Raw genomic sequence first — 26,450 nt, 5'->3', positions numbered from 1 at the left:
CTGAAGCTGTATGCAAAAAGTAGCTGAAAAAGCTGAAAAGTTGCAGAAATTGTAAAAACTTTGCAGAAGCAAAAGAAGTTTGCTAAAATGGAATAACTTAGCAGAACTGCAATATCTTAGAGGAAACATAATACTTGGCAGAGATACAATAGCATAGCAGAATTTAGCAGAAATATTGTAACTTACCAGAAACATGATAACTTCTCAAAAATACAAGAATTTAGGAGAAATAGTATAAGATAACAGAAAGAATATATTTAGCCAAAAATACTTAAACATTACAGAAACACTATGATTTAGAAAAATAGTACAACAGAGCAGAAATATTGTGATTTACCAGAGACACTGTGATGAACTATGAATATTGTAATTTTAAATTGAGACTATGTTTTAGCACAAATATTATAATTTGGCAGAAATACTATAATTTAGCAGAAATACTATATTAAGCACAAATCCTATAAAAGCAGAAATACTGTACTATGATTTAGTAGAAAAACTATAATTAATCAGAAATACTAAATTTAGCAGAAATACTATATTAAGCACAAATACTATAAAAAGCAGAAATAGTATGATTAAGCATAAATACTACATTTAGCAGAAATACTATATTAAGCACAAATCCTATAAAAGCAGAAATAGTATATTAAGCACAAATCTTATAAAATAGCAGAAATAGTATGATTTAGCACAATAGTAATAAGTTAAACAGAAAAATTGGAAAAGCAAAATGGACAGCTGAAAAAATGCTGAACATGCTGAGGGTCCCTCAAATATACTTGTTAAATGACAAAAATCTGCAAAAAAATTTATTACAGCCACACAATCACAAATATGTACACATGAGGAAACACACATGCACAGAGAGACCCACACACAAGATCCAATTCAGTCAACCAGTCTAAATATATTGAATTTAAATCTTAGAATGAGATCATCCCATTAAAAGCCTTTCTCTCTCTCTCTCTCTCTCTCTCTCTCTCTCTCTCTCTCTCTGTCACACACACACACACACACACACACACACACACACACACACACACACACACACACACAGGGAGAGAGAAGTAAGTTTCTAGGTCAGCCTGGGAGCTGGTGAATTTGAATCCACCAATCAGAGAGGCTGTGCACTTTTCCCCACCAAAACAGGTGCATCTGTTTACACACGCAGCAGCACAGAGAGACACAGGATTTTTGCAGTCTATTTCTCATAGTGACGACTCCCCTCAAACAAATGACCGTAATTTCCTAACCGTAGGGGCTAGAACGGTCATTCTTACACCGTTTTGTTCAGAAGAGATGGGGGAATCTTCAAGTGTTGACAATTTAATATTAAAATATGAATTTTTAGAGATATATGACATGGATGACTTGTTGACTTAGAAGCCACGAATTCCCCAATATGCAAATTTGAATGCCTGAGACCACATATGTGATTGGCTGGCTGGGAAGCCGTGCAGGCCCTGATTTGTGGATTTGAATTCCTCAGCCCTCAGATATGATTGGCTGGCTTAGAAGCCACGAAGGCCCCAATATGCAAATTTGAATGCCTCAGGACACTTATTTGATTGGCTGGGAAACTGTGCAGGCCCTGATTTGAAAATTTGAATGTCTCAGTCCTCACAGAGGATTGGCTGCCTGGGGACCTGGCAGAAATATATAGAAATACTATTATTAAGCATAAATACTACATTTAGTAGAAATAGTATGTTTTAGCACAAATACTATAAAAAGAAGAAAAACTATAATTTAGCAGAAATACTATATTAAGCACAAATCCTATAAAAAGCAGAAATACTATAATTTAGAACAAATAGTATAAAAAGCAGAAATACTATAATTTAGCAGAAATACTATATTAGGCATAAATCCTATGAAAAGCAGAAATATTATGATTTAGCAGAAATACTGTATTTAGCACAAGTACCGAAAAGTACCAGAAATACTATGATTTAGCAGAATAGTAATAACTTATTGAAACACAAATGCACAGAGGGACACACAAACACAGGCTCTAATCCAGTCAACCAGTCTAACTATGTTCAATTTAAATCCTACAATGACATGCTGCCAAATAAGGGCAGGGTCCTCTCTCTCCCACTAAACACACACACACACACACACACACACACACACACACACACACACACACACACACACACACACACACACACACACAGGGAGAGAGGACTAAGTTTCTAGGTCAGCCTGGGAGCTGCTGAATTTGAATCCACCAATCAGAGAGGCTGTTTACGTTTTCCCGCCAAAACAGGTGCATCTTTTTACACACGCAGCACAGAGACATAGACCTGCTTCTTTCAGTTTATTTCACATAGTGAGGATTCCCCTCAAACAAATGACCATAATTTCCTAACCATAGGGGCTAGAGCGGTCATTCTTACACTGTTTTGTTCAGAAGAGATGGGGGAATCTTCAAGTGTTGACAATTTATCATTAAAATATGAATTTTTAGAGATATATGACATGGATGACTTGTTGACTTAGAAGCCACGAATTCCCCAATATGCAAATTTGAATACCTGGAGCCCACATACATGATTGGCTGGCTGGGAAGCTGTGCAGGCCCTGATTTGTGGATTTGAATTCCTCAGCCCTCAGATATGATTGGCTGGCTTAGAAGCCATGAAGGCCCCAATATGCAAATTTGAATGCCTCAGGACACATATATGATTGGCTGGGAAACCGTGCAGGCCCTGATTTGAAAATTTGAATGTCTAAGTCCTCACAGAGGATTGGCTGCCTGGGGACCTGGCAGAAATATATAGAAATATATAGAAATACTATGATTAAGCATAAATACTACATTTATTAGAAATACTATGTTTTAGCACAAATACTATAAAAAGCAGAAATACCATAATTTAGCAGAAATACTATATTAAGCACAAATCCTATAAAAAGCAGAAATAGGATGATTAAGCATAAACACTACATTTAGTAGAAATATTATGTTTGAGCAAAAATCCTATAAAAAGCAGAAATACTATATTAGGCACAAATCCCATAAAAAGCAGAAATAGTATGATTAAGCATAAATACTACATTTAGTAGAAATACTATGTTTCAGCACAAATAGTATAAAAAGCAGAAATACTGTAATTTAGCAGAAATACTATATTAGGCACAAATCTTATAAAATAGCAGAAATAGTATGATTTAGCACAATAGTAATCAGTTAAACAGAAAAATTGGAAAAGCAAAATGGACAGCTGAAAAAATGCTGAACATGCTGAGGGTCCCTCAAATATACTTGTTAAATGAAAAAATCAGCAAAAAAATGCACAGGGAGAGAGAAGTAAGTTTCTAGGTCAGCCTGGGAGCTGCTGAATTTGAATCCACCAATCAGAGAGCCTGTGTACTTTTTCCCGCCAAAACATGTGCCTCTTTTTACAGACGCAGCACAGAGAGGCACAGGATTATTGCAGCCTATTTCTCATAGTGAGGACTCCCCTCAAACAAATGACCATAATTCCCAAACCGTAGGGGCTAGAGCGGTCATTCTTACACCGTTTTGTTCAGAAGAGATGGGGGAATCTTCCAGTGTTTACAATTTATCATTAAAATATGAATTATTAAAGATATTTGACTTCTAATGCACCATAACTGAGTAGAGCGAAGCAAAAACTGCCTTGACTTGCCCTCAAACAACGCTTTGTAACTCGAAATCTATTTGGAGTATCGATATCATTCTTTCACCGTAAGAGACAGCAGGCTTTGGTGAACAGTCATGGAAATTTTCAGGTCTCTGTGGAAATCCAAAAAAAAATTATGACGAGAGAAAAAAGTGGTTCATTTCCAGAGTTTTAAATCTGAAGAAATCTGAGCGAAGGACGAATTTCCTACCCTCAAACAAGTCCAACTCATTTCAGAACGGTAATAGGTGAGAAAGAAATTCTTGAATTGTGAGCGTCAGGGGTGTCTGAAGATATTCGGGGACAAGCCTCATGTCTTAAAGTCGCTTCGTTAAGGAGATATGACGATTCGAATATGCCCCTCATTACAAAAATCCAGCGATGATTTTGAACAAGCTCTCCATTGACTTTATATGGAGAGTTTTGAGACCTTGTGTTGGTCTGAGGAGATTTGCAAAAATTCTATGAATCCCACAACAATGATAGTGACATTTTCTGAAAGCCAGCAAAAATACCTACGTTTTGATGTATAATTTGTGGAAGTTGAGTGAAAATTGAGCAAGTAGCAAGAAGTTGTTCGGACATGAAGTGAAAATTGCAAAACCTTCAGTGGCACACTGGAAGCCAAGAGCATAGCAACCATAACAACGCATGTATTTTGTGAAAAATCACAATTTTGCAACTCAAAACTTTAAGAGGCATAAAAGTAAAACAGTAAAACATTTGAAAAAGCTGAATCATACCTGAATAGCCCAATAATTTGTGAACATTTTAAAGTTTGAATGGTTGTTCTAGGTGAAAATATGAGGAAGTAGTTAAGTTTCAAAAACAAGCAAATTTTAGCAGAATTGCAGAAGTTTCCCATTCATTTCAATGGGACAAATTAAAGGAAAAAAGCTTAATATTTTAAAAAGTATAATAGTTAAAAATAGCAAAAATCGTAGCGTAAATTAGCAGAAATAGCAGAATAGTTTAAAATTTGAACGGTGAAAATCGGCTGAAAATTGTGGAAGTAGTTAAGTGCCAAAAAGTGTACGGAAGCAACTAGAATAATAATAATAAAGAATAAAGAGAAACAGGAACTCAATAGTGTGGATGCTTAAAGCATCCACACAATAAAGAATAAAGAGAAACAGGAACTCAATAGTGTGGATGCTTAAAGCATCCACACAATAATAATAATAATAAAGAATAAAGAGAAACAGGAACTCAATAGTGTGGATGCTTAAAGCATCCACACAATAAAGAATAAAGAATAAAGAGAAACAGGTTCTCAATAGTGTGGATGCCCTTGAGGGCATCCACAAAATCAAGAGAAACAGGAAAAGAATACACACAAATAGAGGGGAGAAGAGATGGGGAGAAAGGGGGAAAGAAAGAAAGAAAAACAAACAAAACACCTGGATCTCCTGTATGGAGAAAAAAACCAGAAGAGAAAACACAAAAAAGAGCAACATAATAAAAACAGCCCCATCACAATAAACTAGCTAGCAGTAGATAACAGTAGATACTAAATATTAAATGTTATTGTGCAGTACACAAGATCGACAGCGCACAATGTGCTTTGAAGTAGCAGCCAAGAAAGTGTACACCTGTGAGCATGAACGCGCCTGTTTTTAAAAGGTTCTTTCATGTAATGATCTGCTAGAGGGTGTGGGGGGGCCACAGCCCCGTCCTCCAGGGCATCAAGCAGGTATGGAGGAGATCAAAACTCCAGACATCCAGAGGCCCCCAGAATACAAGAGACCAAGGAAGACCAACGGAGGGGCAGCCGCGCCACTGTCCCAGAAAGAGCTGAGGACAGCCCCAGATGAGGGGTCACTCAGCAGCCGCGGAGCAGAAGCCAGGGGGAGTTGCAGTGATGTGCCCGGGAGTGACCGAGCCCCAGGCAGAGAGGCCCAGGGCACCCCAGCCCCGAAGTGGCCCGAGCGAGCCCCAGGCTCCAGGCCCCGATAAGCAGCCACCAAGGAGTGAGCCGGTGTGTACCTGGACGCCCATCCCCAGACACAAAGAACCACCAACACCAATGTCTGAGGGAGTCTGCCACTGGCAGGGAAAGTGGTGGTGGGGGGAGATAGGCCTCCAAACCTTGGAGGACCTGAGATGTCCCCAGAGAAGTGGCGTCTGATAGCCAACCTGACATATAGACACAGACAGACACAAACATCCATTCCCACCCTCATGCTCTCATATGCAATTACTCAACACTCACCCAACGTGGAGACAGACATAAAGAGATGCTGTACACATGATCACACTCCCCAAGCGTACTCTAAGAACCTAGGTACCCTTGCCCCTGGATGGGGAAACTGCACCCAGACCCAGATTGCAATGTTTCTTCCCAAGGTTTACAATGTTGTTTACACTCTTTATTGTAATGGTATTTACTGCATTTTTAAGTTGGACCTTTAGTTAAGAAAATTACATAAAAACCAATAAAGTAGAAATAGTTGAGTTTGGTCTTCATCTCCAGATGGTGATACAACATGACACTTAATAGAGCAGTGTGTGTGCGTGCTTGTGTGTGCATGCATGCATGTACTCGCATTTTTACTGGTAATCATACCAACGTTTTATCAGCTTGTACTCAAGAATCAGGGATGTACAGAAACTTTCAGGCTTCAATGAACATCCTCATTCCGATCTGACACATTCTTCAGCTTACAGAGAACAGACAGTGAAGTGAAAGAGAAACTTGGCACAAAGAACAGTGTGGCTTTAAAAATGTATCATAACATCGACTGTGACTGACATGAATATGTGTCATTTTCTTCTGGCATTTTTCATCTTTGTCTCCTAACTTTAATCTTTTTTTTCACTTTGCTACATACCTGGCTCTAAGCCATGTGATTTTTTGACTTCAGGACAAAACAGAGGTGCAGGTTACATTTTACGTGCCATCAGAATATTTTGAACAGCCCACAAAAGATCACATCTGAGTGAAGAGAAGCAATTATTGGATTGAAATTGCTTTCACCTTATGTTATCTGGATCTGATTGTCGTTGTCGTTGATGTCTGAAACTAGACTCTTGGTGGCGCTGTCACTTGGTGTTCGCTCTCTCTGCGTTAGAGTCTCACTTCCTGTTCTTGCTCAAACACGCAGTGGTGTTTTTGAGTAGCTTTTCTGCAAAGCAATTTAATTAAAAACCTTTAGATATCTTCTTCTTTCCTAGTGTAATCTTCACATGCTTCATCCGAAGCACACTTTCTGTGTACTCACTACCTAATTTATAGCCAAAGTGTTCACTCATTGTGTCTTTATTGTTTTGCAAACTTAGCTCGTAGCGAACTCGCTAGCAACATGGCTACGTCACCTGTCCCTCCTGCACTTTCTTGCTCATTGTGTCAGATGTTTAGTTACTCCTCGGCCTCCTTTAGCAGTAATGATATCTGTAACAAATGTAGCATACTTGCAGCTCTGGAGGCCAGGATTACTGAATTGGAGACTCGGCTTTGCAACCCTTGATTCACCCGTAGATAGCCAGGCCCCTGTAGCTGGTGCAGCCGAAGATAGCATAAGCCCTGCTAGCTTTTCCACGGCAGACTTCAAGCACCTGGGGAAAGAGAGCGGCTGGGTGAGGGTGAGGAAGAAGCATAGTCTTAAACAGAAGCCCCAGGTACACCACCAACCCGTTCATCTGTCTAACCGTTTTTTCCCCACTCGGCGACATACCCGCCGGGGGTCAAACTCTGGTAATTGGTGATTCTGTTCTCAGACATGTGAAGCTAGAGACACCAGCAACCATAGTCAATTGTCTTCCAGGGGCCAGAGCAGGCGACATTGGAGGAAATTTAAAACTGCTGGGTAAGGGTAAAATGGCCTGTATTTATATAGCGCTTTACTAGTCCCTAAGGACCCCAAAGCGCTTTACATATCCATTCACACACACATTCACACACTGGTGATGGCAGCTATTGTAGCCACAGCCACCCTGGGGCGCACTGACAGAGGCGAGGCTGCCGGACACTGGCGCCACCGGGCCCTTTGACCACCACCAGTAGGCAACGGGTGAAGTGTCTTGCCAAGGACACAACGACCGAGACTGTCCAAGCCGGGGCTCGAACCGGCAACCTTCCGATTACAAGGCCCCCAACTCTTGAGCCACGATCGCCCAAAGTAAATTCAGTAAAATCATAATTCACGTCGGCAGTAATGACACCCGGTTACGCCAATCGGAGGTCACTAAAATCAATATTGAATCGGTGTGCAACTTTGCCAAAACAATGTCGGACTCTGTAGTTTTCTCTGGTCCCCTCCCCAATCAGACCAGGAGTGACATGTTTAGCCACATGTTCTCTCTGCTGGAGAGACGGCGCAATGGCAGGATGGCTGCTGTGTTGCCTGGGATTACTCCTTATCCTCTACCCAACCCTGTTGCTGGTCACGTGCTCTATAATGTTGTACTGTGGACATTTATGTGCTTTCTGTGCAGAGGAGTTTTTTTGTTTCCTGTTCTCATGCTGTCCTCTATAGCCCAGCAGAGGTCTCTTTTTTCCCTCTCGTACTTTCACATTGTAGTGTATATTTCAGTGGTTTTTCTGTAATGCAACAGTTCTCTGACTTGTATCCCCATGTGATGTCTGTGTTGTGTGTGTATGGTCGAGGGGCGGGTTCATTCCACTGCAGGGCAACCTGCCACTGCATGTGGCAAATAAAATTTGAACTTGAACTTGAACACAGGCCGAGGGGGCGGTGTGGCAGTAATTTTTCACACCAGCCTATCAATAAACCAGAGACCCAGACAGACTTTTAATTCATTTGAAAGCCTGATGCTTAACATTGTCCACCCCAGCTGTAAAAACTCAGAAACCACTCTTACTTGTTATCATCTATCGTCCACCTGGGCCTTACACAGAGTTTCTGTCTGATTTCTCAGACTTTATATCTAATTTAGTTCTGAGCTCAGATAAAATCATTATTGTGGGTGATTTTAACATCCATGTAGATGCTAAAAATGACAGCCTCAACATGGCATTTAATCTGTTATTAGACTCAATTGGTTTCTCTCAAAATATAAAAGAACCCACCCACCACTTTAATCACACTCTAGATCTTGTTTTAACATATGGCATCGAACCTGAACATTTAACAGTGTTTCCTGAAAACCCTCTCCTGTCTGATCATTTCCTGATAACATTTACATTTACAATAATTGATTACACAGCAGTGGAGAGTAGACTTTATCACAGTAGATGTCTTTCTGAAAGCGCTGTAACTAAGTTTAAGAATATAATCCACCCACTGTTATCATCTCCAATGCCCTGTACCAACACAGAGCAGAGCAGCTATCTGAACGCTACCCCAACAGAGGTCGATTATCTTGTTAATAATTTCACCTCCTCACTACGTACGACTCTGGATACTGTAGCTCCTGTGAAAACTAAGGTCTCAAATCAGAAGTACCTGACTCCGTGGTATAATTCTCAAACACGTACCCTAAAGCAGATAATAATAATAATAATAATAATGGCTACTTTATTGATCCCCATGGGGAAATTACTTGTTTTTCTCTGCATTTGACCCATTCACTCAGTGAAGCAGTGGGCAGCCCACTAAGCAGGCGCCCGGGGAGCAATGTGTGGGGACGGTACCTTGCTCAGGGGTACCTCAGGGTAGCCGTTAAGTGGATTCGAACCGCCGACCTTCCGATCATGGGGTGACCACTTTACCTACTGAGCTATCCCTGACTCGTAATCTGGAGAGGAAATGGCGTGTCACAAATTTAGAGGATCATCATTTGGCCTGGAGAAATAGTTTGCTGCTTTATAAGAAAGCCCTCCGCAAAGCCAGAACATCTCACTATTCATCACTGATTGAAGAAAATAAGAACAACCCCAGGTTTCTCTTCAGCTCTGTAGCCAGGCTGACAAACAGTCAGAGCTCTGTTGAGCCAACCATCCCTTTAACGTTAACTAGTAATGACTTCATGAACTTCTTCACAAATAACATTTTTATCATTAGAGAAAAAATTACCAATAATCATCCCACAGATGTAATATTATCTGCAGCTACTCTTAGTACCATTGATCTTAAGTTAGACTCTTTTTCTCTAATTGATCTTTCTGAGTTAACTTCAATAATTACTTCCTCCAAACCATCAACCTGTCTTTTAGACCCCATTCCTACAAAACTGCTCAATTAAGTCCTGCCATTAATTAATTCTTCGATCTTAAATATGATCAACCTATCTCTAATGATCGGCTATGTACCACAGGCCTTCAAGCTGGCTGTAGTTAAACCTTTACTCAAAAAGCATCTCTAGACCCAGCAGTCTTAGCTAATTATACGCCAATCTCCAACCTTCCTTTCATATCAAACATCCTTGAAAGATTAGTTGTCAAACAGCTAACAGATCATCTGCAGAGGAATGGTTTATTTGAAGAGTTTCAGTCAGGTTTCAGAGCTCAGCACAGCACAGAAACAGCTTTAGTGAAGGTTACAAATACTGTACAATCAGAACTGCTCCCAACAAACATAGATGTTTACATCTGCGCTGTAACTGCAATAAGTTAATCAAATGATTCGCACTACAACCTGGTTTGCCTCTTATCTGTAGCTATTTTTATTTAATTTAATAACTGTACAATACTCTCTGTATATAGTAACCACTGTCCTTGATGTAAATATGTAAAAATTGTGTATGTTTCTGTTCCGTGTCCTGTGTACTGTTTGTTTGTATATGTGTCTTTTTGGCTGCTGTTACAACCAAATTTCCCCTTGTGGGACAATTAAAGGATTATTCTATTCTATTCTATTCTAAATGATCTTCTTATGTCCTCTGTTAAGGAATATACATATTTTCTTAGTGCTTATTTTCTGATTATTTTGTTTATGTATTTTAATAGCAGGTCAGCCTTCACTCACAAACAAACTGCAAACAAACAGACTGGAACTGTGCAGAACAGGAAATCTTGTGCAGAGCTGCAGAGGCAGTATATTAAGAACAGGAAACAGTTGCAGACAGAAAAGCAGAACTAGGCAACACACACACACACACACACACACACACACACACACACACACACACACATCAAGTAAGGCCAGAGGCCTGCATCAGGCCCCATCTTATCTTAATGACCTTGTAGTACCATATCACCCTATTAGAGCACTTCGCTCTCGCTCTGCAGGCCTACTTGTTGTTCCTAGAGTATTTAAAAGTAGAATGGGAGGCAGAGCCTTCAGTTTTCAGGCCCCTCTTCTGTGGAACCAGCTTCCAGTTTGGATTCAGGAGACAGACACTATCTCTACTTTCAAGATTAGGCTTCAAACTTTCCTTTTTGAATACTGAATAAGGGAAGGTGTGTGTAGACTGCAGTGCAGCCAATCCATCAAGTTAGCTAAATGACCAAAAGAAGAAAAAAAAATCTAATAAAAGAAATTCATGAAGTCATTACTACTCTGTACATTACTGTTATTACTACTGGACTATGACGAATTTGCCTCTAGGTTCACATTCATCATTGTAATCAATTTACTTGGCAGTCTTTTGTGAAATTGATTATGTGAAGTTGTATGGTTATCACCATGTCCTGCCATTGTTTCTTTAAGATGTAAAGACTCTAGAGTAAGGCAGATGTCTTAAAGGCACAATTCAGGTTGTTGTAGCGGATAGTGTAGCTTTTACTGAGACCTTTTCTAGTAGGCACATTTGACGATTTTGCACAGGAACCAGAACAGACAAACAGCAGATGTAAAATCAATTGCACTGATGCTCAGGACTATAGAACTCTATGACTCTCAAGTGAACTCAGCTCACGAGACTGTTAAAGGCTACAGTGTGGTTAAAAACCTTGTGTTATCAGTAAAGATATTGCCCAATTTAGTGTTCACAAAGGTTCTCCTCCAGATTTTATGCATGGTCTTTTTGAGGGCATAGTGCCAGTGGAGCTTGCAAGCTGTTTGGCATTGCTGATATCCAATAAATATTTTGAATCCCTCAACAAATCCAACCTGCATTTTCCTCACATATGGGCAGACAAAACAAATAGGCCACATGTGATCCCACACAGATTTTCAACTATGGCAACAATATGTCATAATGCTAATGAAACTGGGCTCTGTTAAGATCATATCACGGTCCCTGTGTCTGCCCAGTCAGTCCAGCAAGACTCTTTCTTTTGCCTGCGTAACTCTGCCTGGGCAGGGCTCACCGTGGGCTCCTGCCCTTGGCCCACACGCCTGCAACTAATCAAACACCTGTGGCTCATCATTTTTTTTCCATCCACTACTTAAGGCAGTGCCTCAGAGCTTCTCTTGCTGGACCTTTCAGTAAAACACGTTAGTGTAACCATGGGTTTGTATTCTCCTGTGCTTTCATAGTGTTTTCCTGGTTGTGATGTTCTCGTCCGTTTGTATATAGATTTCCTGGACCCGTCCTGTACCCCCTGTTTCCCTGGATATCCGAGCATGAGTGTCTGGGAGTTTGGTGTGGCACGTTTGTGCAGTGTGGAGTGGATCTCAGAGTGGTGTGAGTGAGCAGAGAGCAGAGTGAGAAGAGCGTGGATCAGCATGCAAGTGTGGAGCATTTATTTTCCCCTACCTGCCCGTGGATTCCTGGAACCCCTGACCATTCTCCCACGACTTGTGTATATAGCACGTGGTGTTAAAGAATCAAGTCAAGTCAAGTCAAGTTTATTTATAGAGCACATTTAAAAACAACCAAGGCTGACCAAAGTGCTGTACAGTAAATACAGATAAAAATACAATAGAACACAATTTCGTAATAACACCTCGCTGATAAAAATAAAATAAAAATATATAAAACAAATAAATTAAACCTTTCTAAAAGCCAATGAAAAGAGGTGAGTTTTAAGAGCGGTTTTAAAAGTTTCTAGGCTTTTGGAGAGTCTGACGTGAGGAGGTAAACTGTTCCACAGTCTGGGTGCAGCCACAGCAAACGCCCTCTCTCCCTTTGTCTTTAATTTATACCTGGGAACATCTAAAAGCATCAGGTCGGCTGACCTCAAAGATCTCCTGGGGCGATAAGTACTAAGGAGTTCTGACAGGTAAGAAGGTGCAGTGCCATTTAAAACCTTAAAAGCCAGCAATAAGATTTTAAAATCAATCCTAAAGGCAACTGGGAGCCAGTGGAGAGAGCAGAGAACCGGAGTGATGTGGTCTCTTTTTTTTGAACCGGTCAACAGGCGAGCGGCAGCGTTCTGCACCAGTTGAAGGCGATGTAGACAGGAACGATCTAGGCCAGCATAGAGGGAATTGCAGTAGTCTAGCCGTGAAGTAATAAAAGCATGGACCACTCTTTCTAGATCGTTCCTGCAAAGGTAAGACTTGACTTTGGCTAAAATCCGCAAATGATAAAAAGATCCCTTAACTACAGAGCTGATTTGTTTATCAAGTTTAAAAGCATTGTCAAAAATAACACCAAGACTCTTAATGGAAGAAGTGCAATCGGAGGTTAGGGGTCCCAAAAAGTCAAGAGAGAAGTTGGGATCTTTAGGAAGCCCAAACACAATGACTTCAGTTTTGCTTTCATTAAGGTGTAAGAAGTTAAGAGTCATCCAAGTCTTAATGTCAGACAAGCAGGAGAGTAGCGGCTGCAAAGAAACATTGCAGTTCAACCTCAGAGGGAGGTAGATCTGAATATCATCGGCAAAGATGTGGAAGGACACATTATGTTTACGGAGCACATCGCCCAGAGGGAGCAAGTACAGAATAAACAACAGGGGGCCTAGTATGGACCCCTGAGGTACGCCACAGGTTAAAGGAGCTCTGGGAGATGACAGTTCACCAAGGTGAACAGAAAAACTCCTATTATTCAAATAGGACTGGAAAAACTTTAAGACAGTGCCCTTTAAACCGACACAGTGTTGAAGGCGGGATAGCAGTATGTTGTGATCAACAGTGTCGAAGGCTGCTGTCAGGTCCAGGGTTACTAAGACAGCAGCACAACCAGAGTCAACAGTTAAAAGCAAATCATTAAAAACTCTCAGAAGGGCGGTTTCTGTGCAATGCCGAGCTCTAAAACCAGACTGGAACTTCTCATAGAGATTGTTATTGTCAAGAAATAGCTGGAGCTGCGTGAGGGCGGCTCGTTCCAGTACTTTAGACAGAAAAGGGAGGTTGGAAATGGGCCTATAGTTAGAGAGTAGGGATGGATCTAGAATGGTTTAACTTTAATTCACAATCTGAACTTAGGTCTGTCCTGCCTGCCTTGACAGATCACATGTATTATTGGGCATTTGTGTGTGTCAGAGCAACCACAAGCGCTACAATGTCTTTGAGGTCGAACAGTATTTGCCATGGCAATTCATCCTGTTGAACCAGAGAGTCCATTGCCTCTCTTGAGGCAAAAATTTCAGAGCACAAACAAAAGCACAAAAAACTGTTCACTGCATCTGTTAGGTCTGCGCTTTGCAGGCCCCGCTGGTTTAGAGACTTATCCCCGTGAACGAAGCAAAACAGAGCTCAATCCATTTTAATTTGCAAGGGGAGCGGATCAGACCAGGGTCTTGGAGCTGCAAGCTCCTCACCTGATCCCAGACAACTCCAAACTCCTGCCCCCTCTCGCAGCTCATTTATTAACTTAGTGGTCACACAAACATCTCATCAATCATGCAACAGATAAAACACTCAAACGTGAACATGTGTCGTGTGTGTCTGCAACAGTGAACATGTGATGTGTGTGTGTCTATGAGCATGTGATGTGATCAGTGACATGTGTATGTGTGTCTGTGTAGGAAACAGAAGTCAGCATTCATGCTAAAGATCTAATCGTCCTGTTCATGATCTAATCATCTTGCACAATGACAATCATATTGATCCACAATTCTCTAACAGCATCTGCTTCCAAAACATCATTATTTATAGCACAATAGTCAACTGATAAGTATATTTGGACCTCTTGTAGGATTCTGTAGAGTCGCAAATTTTAAGTTTTAATCAATTATAAATGGTGTTGAGTTTTGACATGACAATGTTAGGGGCTAACATTAATCTACATACAATATAGGCAACAAATCATACAAGGCAACATTTGCACATTAGTGAGCCTGTTCAACAGAGAAAATGCTACAGATATCCAATGTTCTCAGAGATGTGTGTCCATTTTCTCCACATTATTCTGTTATCAGAGGCTATAGTTTAAACTGAATTCGTGTTATACTCTGAATGGGTTGAAGGGAATTCTTTGTAGAGATCACCATTTCACTCAAAGTATTCAAAATCAAGTAAAAATCAGTGACTTACCTTTAACATGATAGCACTTACATAAGACTACTGCTGTTTAAGCTTTCTACCTTGAATTCCTTACGATGTCCTTTGTACAGAACTTTTTATGATTTTCATGTCATATTATGGGACAGCGTCACAAAGAGCTTTGTTAAGCCAATCATTTCACAGATATAGCACAAATGTAGCATGATGAAATTTATAGCATATAATATAAAACCCTGGCACATGGTTTGTGTGAGTGAGTAGTGTGTATATCACAGAAATTTACAGTGGAATGATAAACATCAATAAGCTCTATGACTAAAATTCCAGATGGATCAAAAATAGTTTATATTCATTAACATGGTGTGCTAAACATTAACTATAAGAAAAAAGGATCCAAACTCACACATGAGAACATGGAGGAAAAGAAATCAAAATGAAAAAGAGACTATTATGTGGACAAGTCATTAACATATGCTAATTCTTTATCTAAAGTAACTACTTGCATTAAACCTTTGTGTAATGATTATTGTAAAGGTTAAAAGTCATTTTTGATATATTTTGATAAAATTCTAAGCTATTCAAAAATAAATCAAAGACCCTACCCAATATGTAGATTAAATCAAAAGAGTGATAATTATCATGACTTTACTCTATTCTATCGGGGGTTATTTTCATGTGGAAGAAACAGCAGATAAAGCTGTTGCATTCTGGATGTTTCTCAAACATCTTCATGGGTTCGTAAGGAAGTCAAACTTGACTGATCCTTGTGAATGAGATGTCATGTCAGTGCCTATGGCTGTTATCTCTGTGGAGCCAAACTTGATATTCAATTCGACTTTACGAGTCCTTCCTCCACTAGTATCAGGCATCTCAACATAAAATGATCCACTTTTCTCCACTCCCCAGTCATTCACATACTGGAGTGTTTTTCTTTCTGTTTGATAAAAATCAAACTTTACTTTTGTCTGATCTCTCTCTATTGGATATAAGATATAATTTCTCATTTCATTCCATCTCACATCTTCACCTTCTTCCACCAGTTTCATAAAAATGCCTTTACAATAATCGCCATCGTTAGTTGAAAATTTATTTTCTTTCTTATGCTTGGACTCATCAAACCTCTCAGCCACAGAAACCCCATAAGTATAGACACTTTTTCGATATTCTATCAACCCTGGGTTTCTTCCAAATGTCAATGCTCCTTTCACGATCGCCTCTTGTGGTCTAAAAGGACACAGAACTTTACACTGATCACCAAACTGATCAATAACATGTTGACGCAGAATCAGACTCTCAGCATAGCCCCCCACTAACAGAATGTACTCGATGCTTAAATCTTTGTTCAGGATTCTTCTGACACTGTCGGTGATGCCCTTCAGGCTTTCAGCAAAGAAAGACCTCAGTCTCTCTTTAGAGATTTTGATGGATCCATCATCCCAGGAAGCACCTTGCACTGATTCAAAGAACTTTTCTATTTCCTGTCTTTTCTGAGCCAGTGTTCCCAGATTATATGGGCAGACCATCTGAACATCATCATCTACCTGTTTGAGATACATAAAATTATTCATCATTTTCAGAACCTCACTGGGATAGTTTTCTTCATATTCATCCCAGACGCAATCAGAGAAGATTTCTCTGAGGAACTCTTTGAATTTTCTGTCCACAGTTTGTCCCCCCAAATCATTTCCTGAGGCTTTGTGCAGCTCCTTCAGGACTCCTCCATCCAGGACTTCATGAACAGTGATGTCAATGGTTCCACCTGCACCAAACACAAGAATGTATGAAAATGAACTTCCTGCAGCAGACACATCACTGCAGAGCTTCCATCAAACACAGATGTTTACAGCGTCTCTGTGGATGAATCTTTGTCTAACATAGTGTAACAGAGTCACATACAGTACCTCCACAGTCCACCACCATGTACTGTGTTCCTGAAGATTGATCTAGTCCTTCTTCATTATAGTTCTGTGTTATGAAGCCATCAGCTGGCAGCTTCTTACACCAGACTGAGGCTGCCTCTGGTTCCAGTGCGATGATCAACTTGTGTTGAGTTTCTTTGGTGACAATTTCTGCCTGAAAAAAAAAAAATCCCAATTTTTATAAACATTTCACTTCCAAGTCTTGACTCTTGAACAGGTTCACTAATGACACTAAAGGTCAAAAGTTTCAGAACACCTCAGTCTTTCCAGTTATTTTTTGTAATTCAAGTTGTTCACCTCCAGTGAATAGCTTGAAATGTACAAGGGTAAACGGTGAAATGCCAGACGTTACCCAAAACTGAATAATAATTCACATTTCAGAATTATACAAAAAGGCCTTTTTCAGTGAACACAACATGGGTTAACAATTTAAATCTGTTCTGCAGCAATGGAGATTGATCAAGCCTTGAAAGCTCGTGCTAATTCCTTCAGGTGTTCAACTTTTCTGGATTACTTACAGCCCCCTCTGTCTGTATTAAAGCAGTGTTGGAGCACACTGTGGTATCATACCCTTATGAGCATCATTTGAACAGTATTGTACTGCAAAAAGTAGTGTGTTGCTACAAAAGTGGTGAGAAAAAGACAATTAACATTGGAAGAGTGATAGACCATCATAACAGGTCTGTCTTACAGAGAAATTGCAAAGAAAGTCAAGGTGTCAGAGAGACAGCGTCCTCGCCATCAGATGGCACTCAGAAACTGGGACAAACTGACAGAAAGAAGTCTGGCAGACCAAAAGACACAACTGAATCAGAGTTTCAACAAGTTTCTGAGAGTTAAAAGCTTGCGTGATGGGCAGCTCACAGGACAACAGCTTCAAGCACACCTTAATAGTGGTCGTAGTAAGAAAGTCTCAGTTTCAGCTGTGAAGAGAAGAATTCGAGCTGCAGGTTTGACAGGACGAGTTGTAACAAGAAAGCCATTGGTAACATGTCAGAATAAGACAGAGAGGCTTGTCTTGGCCATGAAACACCAGGGTTGGACTACTCAAGACTGGAAGAAGTTATTATGGATTGATAATTCAAAATTTGGAATCTTGAGATCATCACGCAGGATCTTTGTACACCGTCAAGTAGGCGGAAGGATGGTTCCATAGCGTGTGGCATCAACAGTCAAATATGGAGGAGGAAGTGTGATGGTCTGGGGCTATTTTGCTGGATCCAGGGTCAGTGACTTGTACAGAGTGAAAGGCACCCTGAACCAAAACAGCTACCACAGAATTTTGCAGCACCATGCAGTATCCTCTGGTATGGACGTAGTTGGTCAGGGGTTCATCCTACAGCAAGATAATAACCTAAAACATAAGTCCAAGCTAAATCAGAACTACCTCAGGAAAAAAAGAACAAGATGGTGAGCTTGGAAACATGGAGTGGCCAGCAAAGTCTCCAGACTTAAACCCCATTAAAAAGGTTTGGGATGAACTGGACAGAAGAGTGAAAGCAAAGCAAACGACAAGTGCCACATTTATGGGAACTTCTGCAACAGATATGACGAGAACTTTCCATTGTAGAAAGTATTCCACGGGTGTATTCAGCTGTTATATATGCCAAAGAGGGCTATGTTGATGAGTCAAAAGCTTAGAATACATTTGGGGTTTATAAATTGAAATGAAAGCAAAGTACAAATAAGCAATTGGATCATGGAATCAGAGTGCAATGAAACATTAAACAGCATAGTTTTCAATAAAAAAATGGAAAAAATTGGGGTGTTCTAAAACTTTTGACTTTGACTGCCCCAAACTCCTTGTTTTCAGTATAGCACAACATTTTATCAAAAACGTAAACAGTGAGAATGCATTCTATTAACTTTTTATATACAACCAGATCACAATAACAGTTGCAACAAGGTGCTTCATTTTGTAAGGTAAAGACCTCACAATAGTATTTTTGTGACTCTTTCGGCAAACTGTAAGATAGAATTTCAGGAGCTCTCTAAAGAGAAATTGTGGTACCTGAATGGCAGCTTCTCTCATGAACTGCTTTGCTGAACTATCCCAGATCGCAGGTACAGTCAGCACCCAGGTGAAATCAGATGGTAGTAACTCTCTCTTTGTTGCGGTACTGATGGTTCTTAGTGCATCTTCCTTTAAGTATTTCAGTGATTCTGTAAACACCTTTAAGGCTGTCATTTTCTCCCCATTTGCAGCGTTTATCCTTGCATCTCTATCAAGTTTCTGGAGACAATTAAAAATATGTTAGCTCATGTTTCTAGCTTTAAGCTTGGTCCTAAAACTACAAAGTAGTTTGTTCACTGAAGCAACTGTGAACAAGCCTGAAAAGCTGATTTTGTCTGATTTGCAGCACTGGTCTTTTGGCAAGCAGCACTGGCCTTGTCTGTCAGGGTCACTTTTTATTATTTTATATTCAGTCTTTAATACAGTGTATGTGTTATTTGATGAGTTGACATGCTGCAAATCAATGTCGACAATCAAGTTTCCACAAGTTACCAAAAAGAGTTTAAATCAGCAGTCAATTAAAACTCATAGGCTGTTTTAGGAATGTAACAAGTAAAAGCCAAACAAAACCTGAACTTGTGAGATTTTTTTATATGGAACTTTGACTTTTAACAGGTTTTTTTAAATGTTTTTTTTGCTGGGTTTTTTTTTTTTCACAATTTATCTTTACTTAATTAACTGATGATCTCAATTCCTTACAGACATGAAATGAAAAACCATTTGCAAATGCTTTTTCACAAAGGTCCATGAAAGGTATGATATCATTAACCGTTATGGTTACTGTAAATCATATACACTTACTGCATCATAGAGGTCCATTTTGAAGTTTTCAAAGTAGAAGTGTTTCTTTGCTTGCTCTCCATGCATGTTCATATATGCTATTTTGGCTTCATAACCAAACTTGAGAAATTCTTCATCTTCATTAAACAGTAGACAAGTTGGAGTCTTTGGTGTCTCACGTCCAAATTCTTTGCCCCACTTCTTCAAAATGGGATCAGTTTGTTTCTCTTTGTCTTTTACAGTGTAAGCATACCCGCTGTATGCAGTGCCAAAGTCTATTGCTATAATATTTGAGTCACCCATTGCAGAAACAAGTCCAACTAGTTGACCTTGTTGAAGAGCTTCAGAGTAGCAATGAGAATTCATCAGAGTTAATTTATAGGGGTCCCCCACCTCTTGCAAGCCCTGCCCACATTCTTTTAAACTGTAACATTCTGAATGGTTTATTAACTTTTCAGTGGGTTTTACAAAGGACTTGGGAGGGAATATGGAGCGTTTATTTTAACATTTTGTTCACGTCACTGTTCAACACTGTGAAGCTCTTTATTTGTTTGGCTTTTGGTTCCAAGGAGCCAGACCTTTTTGTTATCTTTTCAAGTTATCTTGAGCAAGACATTTCGAGTGATCGTTGAAGATCTTTGAAAACTTTTTTCCCCACTTATTTACAGTCCAGTCCTTGTACCCAGAGTTGGCAAAAGTACAGACATTCTATACTTCAGTAGAAATACAAATAATACTGTTAAAAAACTACTCCAGTAAAAGTTCAAGTACTGATTCAACTTCTTTACACAAATAAAAGTAAAAAAGAAGCATAGGCCCTGAAATTTACTCCAAGAAAGAAAGGAAAATGTAGCTCATTAGAGGATATTTCTGTGTTTTTGGCTAAGCTAACTGAACCTTGTGCTACATTAACATAATGACTAAATAATATCAGTGTATGGGAATACAAACTTTAGTCTAACTTTTTTTTTATTTTATTTTTATTCTAGTTATACTCAGATTGTATTTGAAGGAAAAGAGAGCTGGAATGGACTCATTCCAGTGCAAAAACAAAACAGACAAATGTGGCAGCGTGAAGGAGGAAAACCAATAAAGGTGACTAAATGGTGCTGACAACGTCACCTGGGAGGGAGCTGCAACCCAGCTCAATGAATCTGGGATGCAGCAATGAAGCTCAATGAAACAGTTAATCAAAATAGTGGAGACCGGCCTCTTGGGGATGCAACCTACAGGGAGGAGTGTCCAGGGGTGCCATCAATTACTCACCCGTGAAATCGCACTGCAAAGGATTATCCAGGGTCCACCTGACTACCACCCAAATTGTAAACAATGTATGAGGACCCTACTTACCACCCTTTAACAGTTACACAGTGAAAACAAATGCCAGGGGAAATTAAACTGAGCTGCAATACTTAAAGAGAGCCTGTGATCTTCGCCACCTACAAAAGGAATGAATGTGAATTGCCAGGGATCAGGAGTAGGCCGCAGCTGCTCCCTATAACCTGACTCTAGTTGTGTCCCAATTTAGGGTAGTTCAGGGCAAGGCTATAATACTGCTGTGCACCTTTTTATTCAGTTTTTAGAGTTGTGTGAACCTGGTTGCATAAGAAAGAAATGGGTTCTAGCAATCATTCCCGTTTTACAGATATATTCTAAATTTAATTTAAACACGACATTAAAATTATAGCTAGTTTCAATGCTTCCTGAAGCTATGGACCCTAAACCTCACCTCACCTTTTTGCTCAGCCCACTTAAAGGGTTTGTCTTTGGAGCACGTTTCCTGCCCTGCCTCATTGACCATAACCCCCTGAGGGTTTTCTTTCATCAGCCTTCTGAACTCCCTGTTTCCACTGCTGTTCTCCCGGTCAGACCTTTGAGCTGCTTCATCCCTGTCACTGGCCAACTGGTCAGTCTCCAAAATTGGCCATTGCCACTCACCAGGTTTTGACTGTCTAGTGCTATGGTTCTTCTCTTTTGGACTTGTCTAGTTCCCTATTAACTCTTTTAGTTCTGGAGTTACCGCAGTTTTCTAGAAAACACATATTTCCGCATTTGGGGTTAGGACTTTTTTAATGTCAGTCAATACAGATGGTCACAGAATGAAAAAATATGAATACACACAACCAGTAAGCAATGAGACATAATCAGATGTTAGTGTAGATACTCGTAAAAACATGTAAATACAAATAGTTTAAAGTGCTGAATTCTTAAAACTCAGCTGTGGCTTTTCACACACATTCCACCACCATTGGAAGTGAACTGACCATGACCTGAAAGTTGGCTCCACTCAGGTGCAGTCTGAAAATATCACATCATTAACCTGTTGTCATTAAAAATAGCTGAAAATCTTTCTGTACCATGTGAATACATCACACATTCTACAAGTTTACCGGCTATTACAGAAGCTTTTGGGTGTCAAAGAACATCCTCCTTCTTGTCTGACATGTTCTTTAGTTTCCAAGAAACAAAGTATGACGTAAATAAGAAACCTGGCACAGGGAACCAAGTGGCTTGACAGGAAAAAAAATGTGAATCATACAACTGACTGTGAGTGATATGGGCTTTCATTTTCTTCAGGCATTTGTGATCTTGAATAATTGGTAACACTTTATAAGAGTGACGCACTATTAAGCTCGTGTGATTTCATAAGTCATTAGTAGTGTTAGTAAGAATGTTTAATTCATCATTTATAAAGCATTACTTCTCCTTATTTCGCATTTAATGAAAACAGATATAAATATTTATTATTCTTCAACTCACACTTCCAGCAAAGCTTCAACAGCATTCCGAGGGAGACTGGGGACAATGAATCCGAATGGAACATGTTCACCATCTCCAATGCCAAAGCCGCTGCACTGAGATGCGGCTGGAAGGTAGTTGGTGCCTGTCACGGTGGTAGCCACCAAGCTGAAGAAGAAGTCCGATCATGCTTGGTTTGCTTGTGGGACTCCGGAGGCAGCTGATAGGTACCGACAGGCCAAGCGGAACGTGGTGCGAGCAGTGGCTGAAGGAGTTCGGAGAGGCCATGGAGAAAGACTTTCGGAGTGCCTCGAAGAGATTCTGGCAAACCGTCATGTGACTAAGGAAAGGAAAGCGGTGTTCTACTTGGTGATTTGATGGTTTTATGCTTGGGCATGTTTGCAATGGGCCCCAGTATTTGTCATTATATGAGTGTTTTATTGGTTAGAGATGCGAGGATCCTCCGCAGCAGAGACAGACACAGTGACTGCCGAGACACCAACTGGGTCCAAGGGTCATGGCGTTTGGGCTCCGGGTAGTCACCTCAAAAGGATGGATCCCATAAACACAGCAATAACCATGAAGGGGTTGGCGGAAATCCGGGAACACCAGACCAACGAGGTTCAAGAGGCTCTTGGGCAAAAGGGGGACGCGTTCCTGTTCCTTTTTCTGGAGGATATACAGGATACACAGGACCGGAGGATACACAGATCATTGTTTGAAATCGGGGCAGAATAATCCCCTGATCTGTGCCACGACTGAAGGGTTGTCTAACCCCTGAGGTTGAAGAAAGAAGAGCAGAGGATCACCCAACTGGACGACACTGGTAGCTGCAGCAATAAAATAAAGGCTAAAAGCTCCTTGGACAGAGGTTCTAGTCTGAGTACGTCGGAAGGGTATAAGGTAGCACCAAAATAAAGCTGTGGGAGAACTGGGGAGTGTCATTTGTACCTGCTATTGTTGGAATAGTAGTTTTTCTTGCATCTGAACTGCGCAAACACAGAGGTCATCTTACATATGGTTCGCCCATCAGGGGGACAAAGGACCTCAGGAGTGAGAAGAGATGAACCCGGCCACACTGGATTATAGGGTGTTGGTGAGCTCATTATTCTAATGAGCTCATCAGGGGGAATTGTTAGATTATAATATTATTTTATGCCATGTTATACCCCTAACTAAAGATTGTGAATTATTATGTAGTTTTAGTTTGCATTATTCTCCTGAATTAGAAGAAGCTGATAACTATTGCATTAGTTAAACTGATTTGCATTAAATTAGACTGCTGATTTATTGTGGATGAATGATATTGTTTTATGATGTTATAAGAAATACTGTTTGCAGAAAGTCATCGCCTTATTTGTCTGATTAGAAGAGAACAGAACATGCTGGAGTTTTCTGCCCCATCTCAGCAGGAGCAGATAAACAGGGAGCCAAGGTCGTAGCTTAGGCGCTGTGTGAGAGAAAGCATGTGAATGTTTAGGCTTTTTATGATAAGGTGGAGGCACCAGAGGCTATAAGAGTTTGAGCAATGCTCCACCATTTTGAGATCTGAGGCTGTCTGCATACAGTGTCCATCTCCCACGTGTGTGATCATTAAAATCATCGTTTGACTTAACCCGGCCGGACCAGTGTTGTTATTGTGGTTTTTTCTCTTGTCTCCATCCCCAATTTTTGAACTCGTAACAGTGGGTATTTTTGTTGGCCTTAAGACAACAATTCTGATGGCTAAAGAACTGAACGGGATAGGCAAAAAAAAAAGAAAAAAAAAAGAGCCTCTACCAGAGGCCTGGGAGCTTGAGGGTCCTTTGCAGTATAGTAGCTGTTCCTAGGACTGCTCTCTTCTTACAATAGGTGAGATATCTCCAATGGTGTTCCTGGGATCTGCTGGACCTACGGTTTGGGAATCACCGCTCCTAGTGGTCCAATTACCACTGGGACCACTGTTACTTTCACCCTCCACTTCTTTTCAAGCTCTTCTTTGAGCCCTTGGTATTTCTCCAGCTTCTCGTGTTCCTTCTTCCTGATGTTGCTGTCATTCGGAACGATTACATCAATCACTACGGCCGTCGTCTTCTGTTTGTCTACCACCACTTTGTCCAGTTGGTTAGCCACCACAATTTTGTCCGTCTATATCTGGAAATCCCACAGGATCTTAGCTCGGTCATTCTAACCACCCTATTGGCATCACCCATTTTGACCTCGGGACTTCCAGGCCATATTCGGTACAGATGTTTCTGTATACTATGCCGGCCACTTGGTTATGTTGTTCCATGTATGCCTTGCCTGCTAGAATCTTACACCCTGCTGTTATGTGCTGGATTGTCTCAGGGGCATCTTTACACAGCCTGGACCTGGGGTCTTGCCTGGTGTGTTAGACCCCAGCCTCTATGGATCTTGTACTCAGAGCTTGTTCCTGTGCTGCCATGACTAGTACCTCTGTGCTGTCTTTCAGTCCAGCTTTGTCCAGCCACTGGTAGGATTTCCGGATACCAGCCACCTCCTCTACCTGCCAGTGGTACGTACCGTGCAGGGGCCTGTCCTTCCATGATGTTTCTTCATCTTTGTCCTCTTTCTTGGGTTTCTGCTGCCTAAGGTATTCACTGAGCACACGGTCAGTTGGGGCCATCTTCTTGATGTATTGTGGATGTTCCTTGTCTCAACCTGGACCGTGGTGCTGACACTCACCAGTCCCTGGCCTCCTCCCTTCAATTTAGCGTACATCCTCAGGGTGCTGGACTTTGGGTGAAACCCTTCATTGGTGGTCAAGAGCTTTCTTGTCTCGAAGTCAGTGGCTTCTGTCTCCTCCTTTGGCCAGCTTATTATCCAAGCAGGGTATCTGATCATGGGCAGGGCATTGGTTTTGTTAGCCCAGATCTTGTTCTTACCATTCAGCTGACTCCTCAGGACTTGCCCGACCCTCTGCAGGTACTTGGTGGTTGCAGCTTTCCTAGGGCCCCCTTTCATGGTTCCCATGTGCCTTTGGCAACCCCCAGTACTTGTAGCTCTCCTCAATGTCTGCAATGTTGGTAGTTCTTCTAGGTAGTTCAGTCCCCTCAGTTCTGACTACCTTCCCTCTCTTTGGAATGTGGCTCAGACTGGAGAAATATAGTGGGATGATAACAATGTCATTGCTGTATATCCTGTTGGTGTGGATCAGGGAATCAATGACACGTACAATCCTGGCATACAGCTTGATATCATCCATTTACAGTAGGTGGCTGACAACTGCTCCATTCAGTAGTTGGTATCCATAGCCAGTCTTGTCAGTGATCTCACTGAGGGGGTTCAGGCCCATGCAGAACAACAGTGGGGACAGAGCTTCTCTTTGGTAGATCCCACACTTGATGGCGGCTTGTGCTATGGGCTTGAAGTTTGCTTCTAGTGTTGTCCGCCACATCCCCATTGAATTCCTGATAAAGTCTCTTGGGGTCCTGTTGATCTTGTACAGTTCTAAGCATTCCAGTATCCAGCTGTGGGGCATTTAGTCACAGGCCTTCTTGTAATCAATCCAGGCAGTGCACAGGTTGGTCAGCCTGGTCTTGCAGTCTCGGGCAACTGCTCGGTCTACCAGTAGCTGGTGTTTTGCACTATTCTTGCCAATCCCTTTCTGTGCCCCACTCATGTATTTCTTTGATGTCTGCCACTGTGATGGTTACTGGACCCTGTTCAGCGAGGTTGCTGTGGTCTGCCCTCATATCCACTAGGCACTGAGCATTGGAGTTATGGGTTGCATCCTTCTGCCATATGCTCTTCTAGTATTACTCCATCTCCAGGCTTGGTGGTGCTGTTCTCATATTGTTCCCCTGCCACTGAGAGTACAGGTTGGCTGGTTCCGTGGAGAACAGCTGGTTTATTCTCCTGCCTTCTATCTCTCTGGTGTATCTGGTGTACATATGGTGACAAAGATGGTGATGGAGAGACAGCAGCCTTTCAAGTAGCTATGCAACACTGTAGTTTTTTCTTAATTTTTCGTCGTTTTTACAGTAGTCTTTTTCACCTTCCTCTAGTTTACTTTCTACCTACTTTTTTGTATACTTTACCTCTTAGATACAGCATACGAGATGGATAACGCACTTTTTAAAATTTCTGGAACCAGCTCCATCATCTATTCAAGAGCAGAGATTCTGGCTCTAAACACAAACACACAGACCGGCACCGACACAACATC

At 40.9% G+C, this 26,450-nt stretch overlaps 1 protein-coding gene across 1 annotated transcript; it reads right to left on the bottom strand.

Annotated features, from left to right (window-relative positions):
• Positions 1 to 14,118: 14,118 nt before the first annotated feature.
• Positions 14,119 to 19,874, bottom strand: LOC147310768 (heat shock 70 kDa protein 12A-like). Its single transcript, XM_086266430.1, has 4 exons — positions 19,565 to 19,874; positions 18,761 to 18,982; positions 16,732 to 16,903; positions 14,119 to 16,589 (listed from the first exon to the last, which is right to left on the bottom strand). Exons 1-4 carry the CDS (start codon positions 19,844 to 19,846, stop codon positions 15,559 to 15,561), a joined length of 1,707 nt encoding a protein of 568 aa, XP_086122556.1. The 5' UTR covers positions 19,847 to 19,874; the 3' UTR covers positions 14,119 to 15,558.
• Positions 19,875 to 26,450: the final 6,576 nt, after the last annotated feature.

Source organism: Aulonocara sp. 'chitande type north' Nkhata Bay, linkage group LG16, assembly GCF_057382095.1.
Source record: "Aulonocara sp. 'chitande type north' Nkhata Bay isolate Kocher_YH1m ecotype deep benthic linkage group LG16, A_spYH_male_GT1.1, whole genome shotgun sequence".
Classification (NCBI taxonomy): domain Eukaryota; kingdom Metazoa; phylum Chordata; class Actinopteri; order Cichliformes; family Cichlidae; genus Aulonocara; species Aulonocara sp. 'chitande type north' Nkhata Bay.
This window is presented reverse-complemented; position numbering and strand designations above follow the sequence as displayed.

Coding starts and splice junctions, on each gene's coding strand:
- LOC147310768 (XM_086266430.1), bottom strand. CDS start 19,846: ATGGGTGACTCAAATATTATAGCAATAGACTTTGGCACTGCATACAGC. Junction 18,983..19,564: donor AAATGGACCTCTATGATGCA/GTAAGTGTATAT, acceptor AATTGTCTCCAG/AAACTTGATAGAGATGCAAG. Junction 16,590..16,731: donor CATGGTGGTGGACTGTGGAG/GTACTGTATGTG, acceptor TGTTTGGTGCAG/GTGGAACCATTGACATCACT.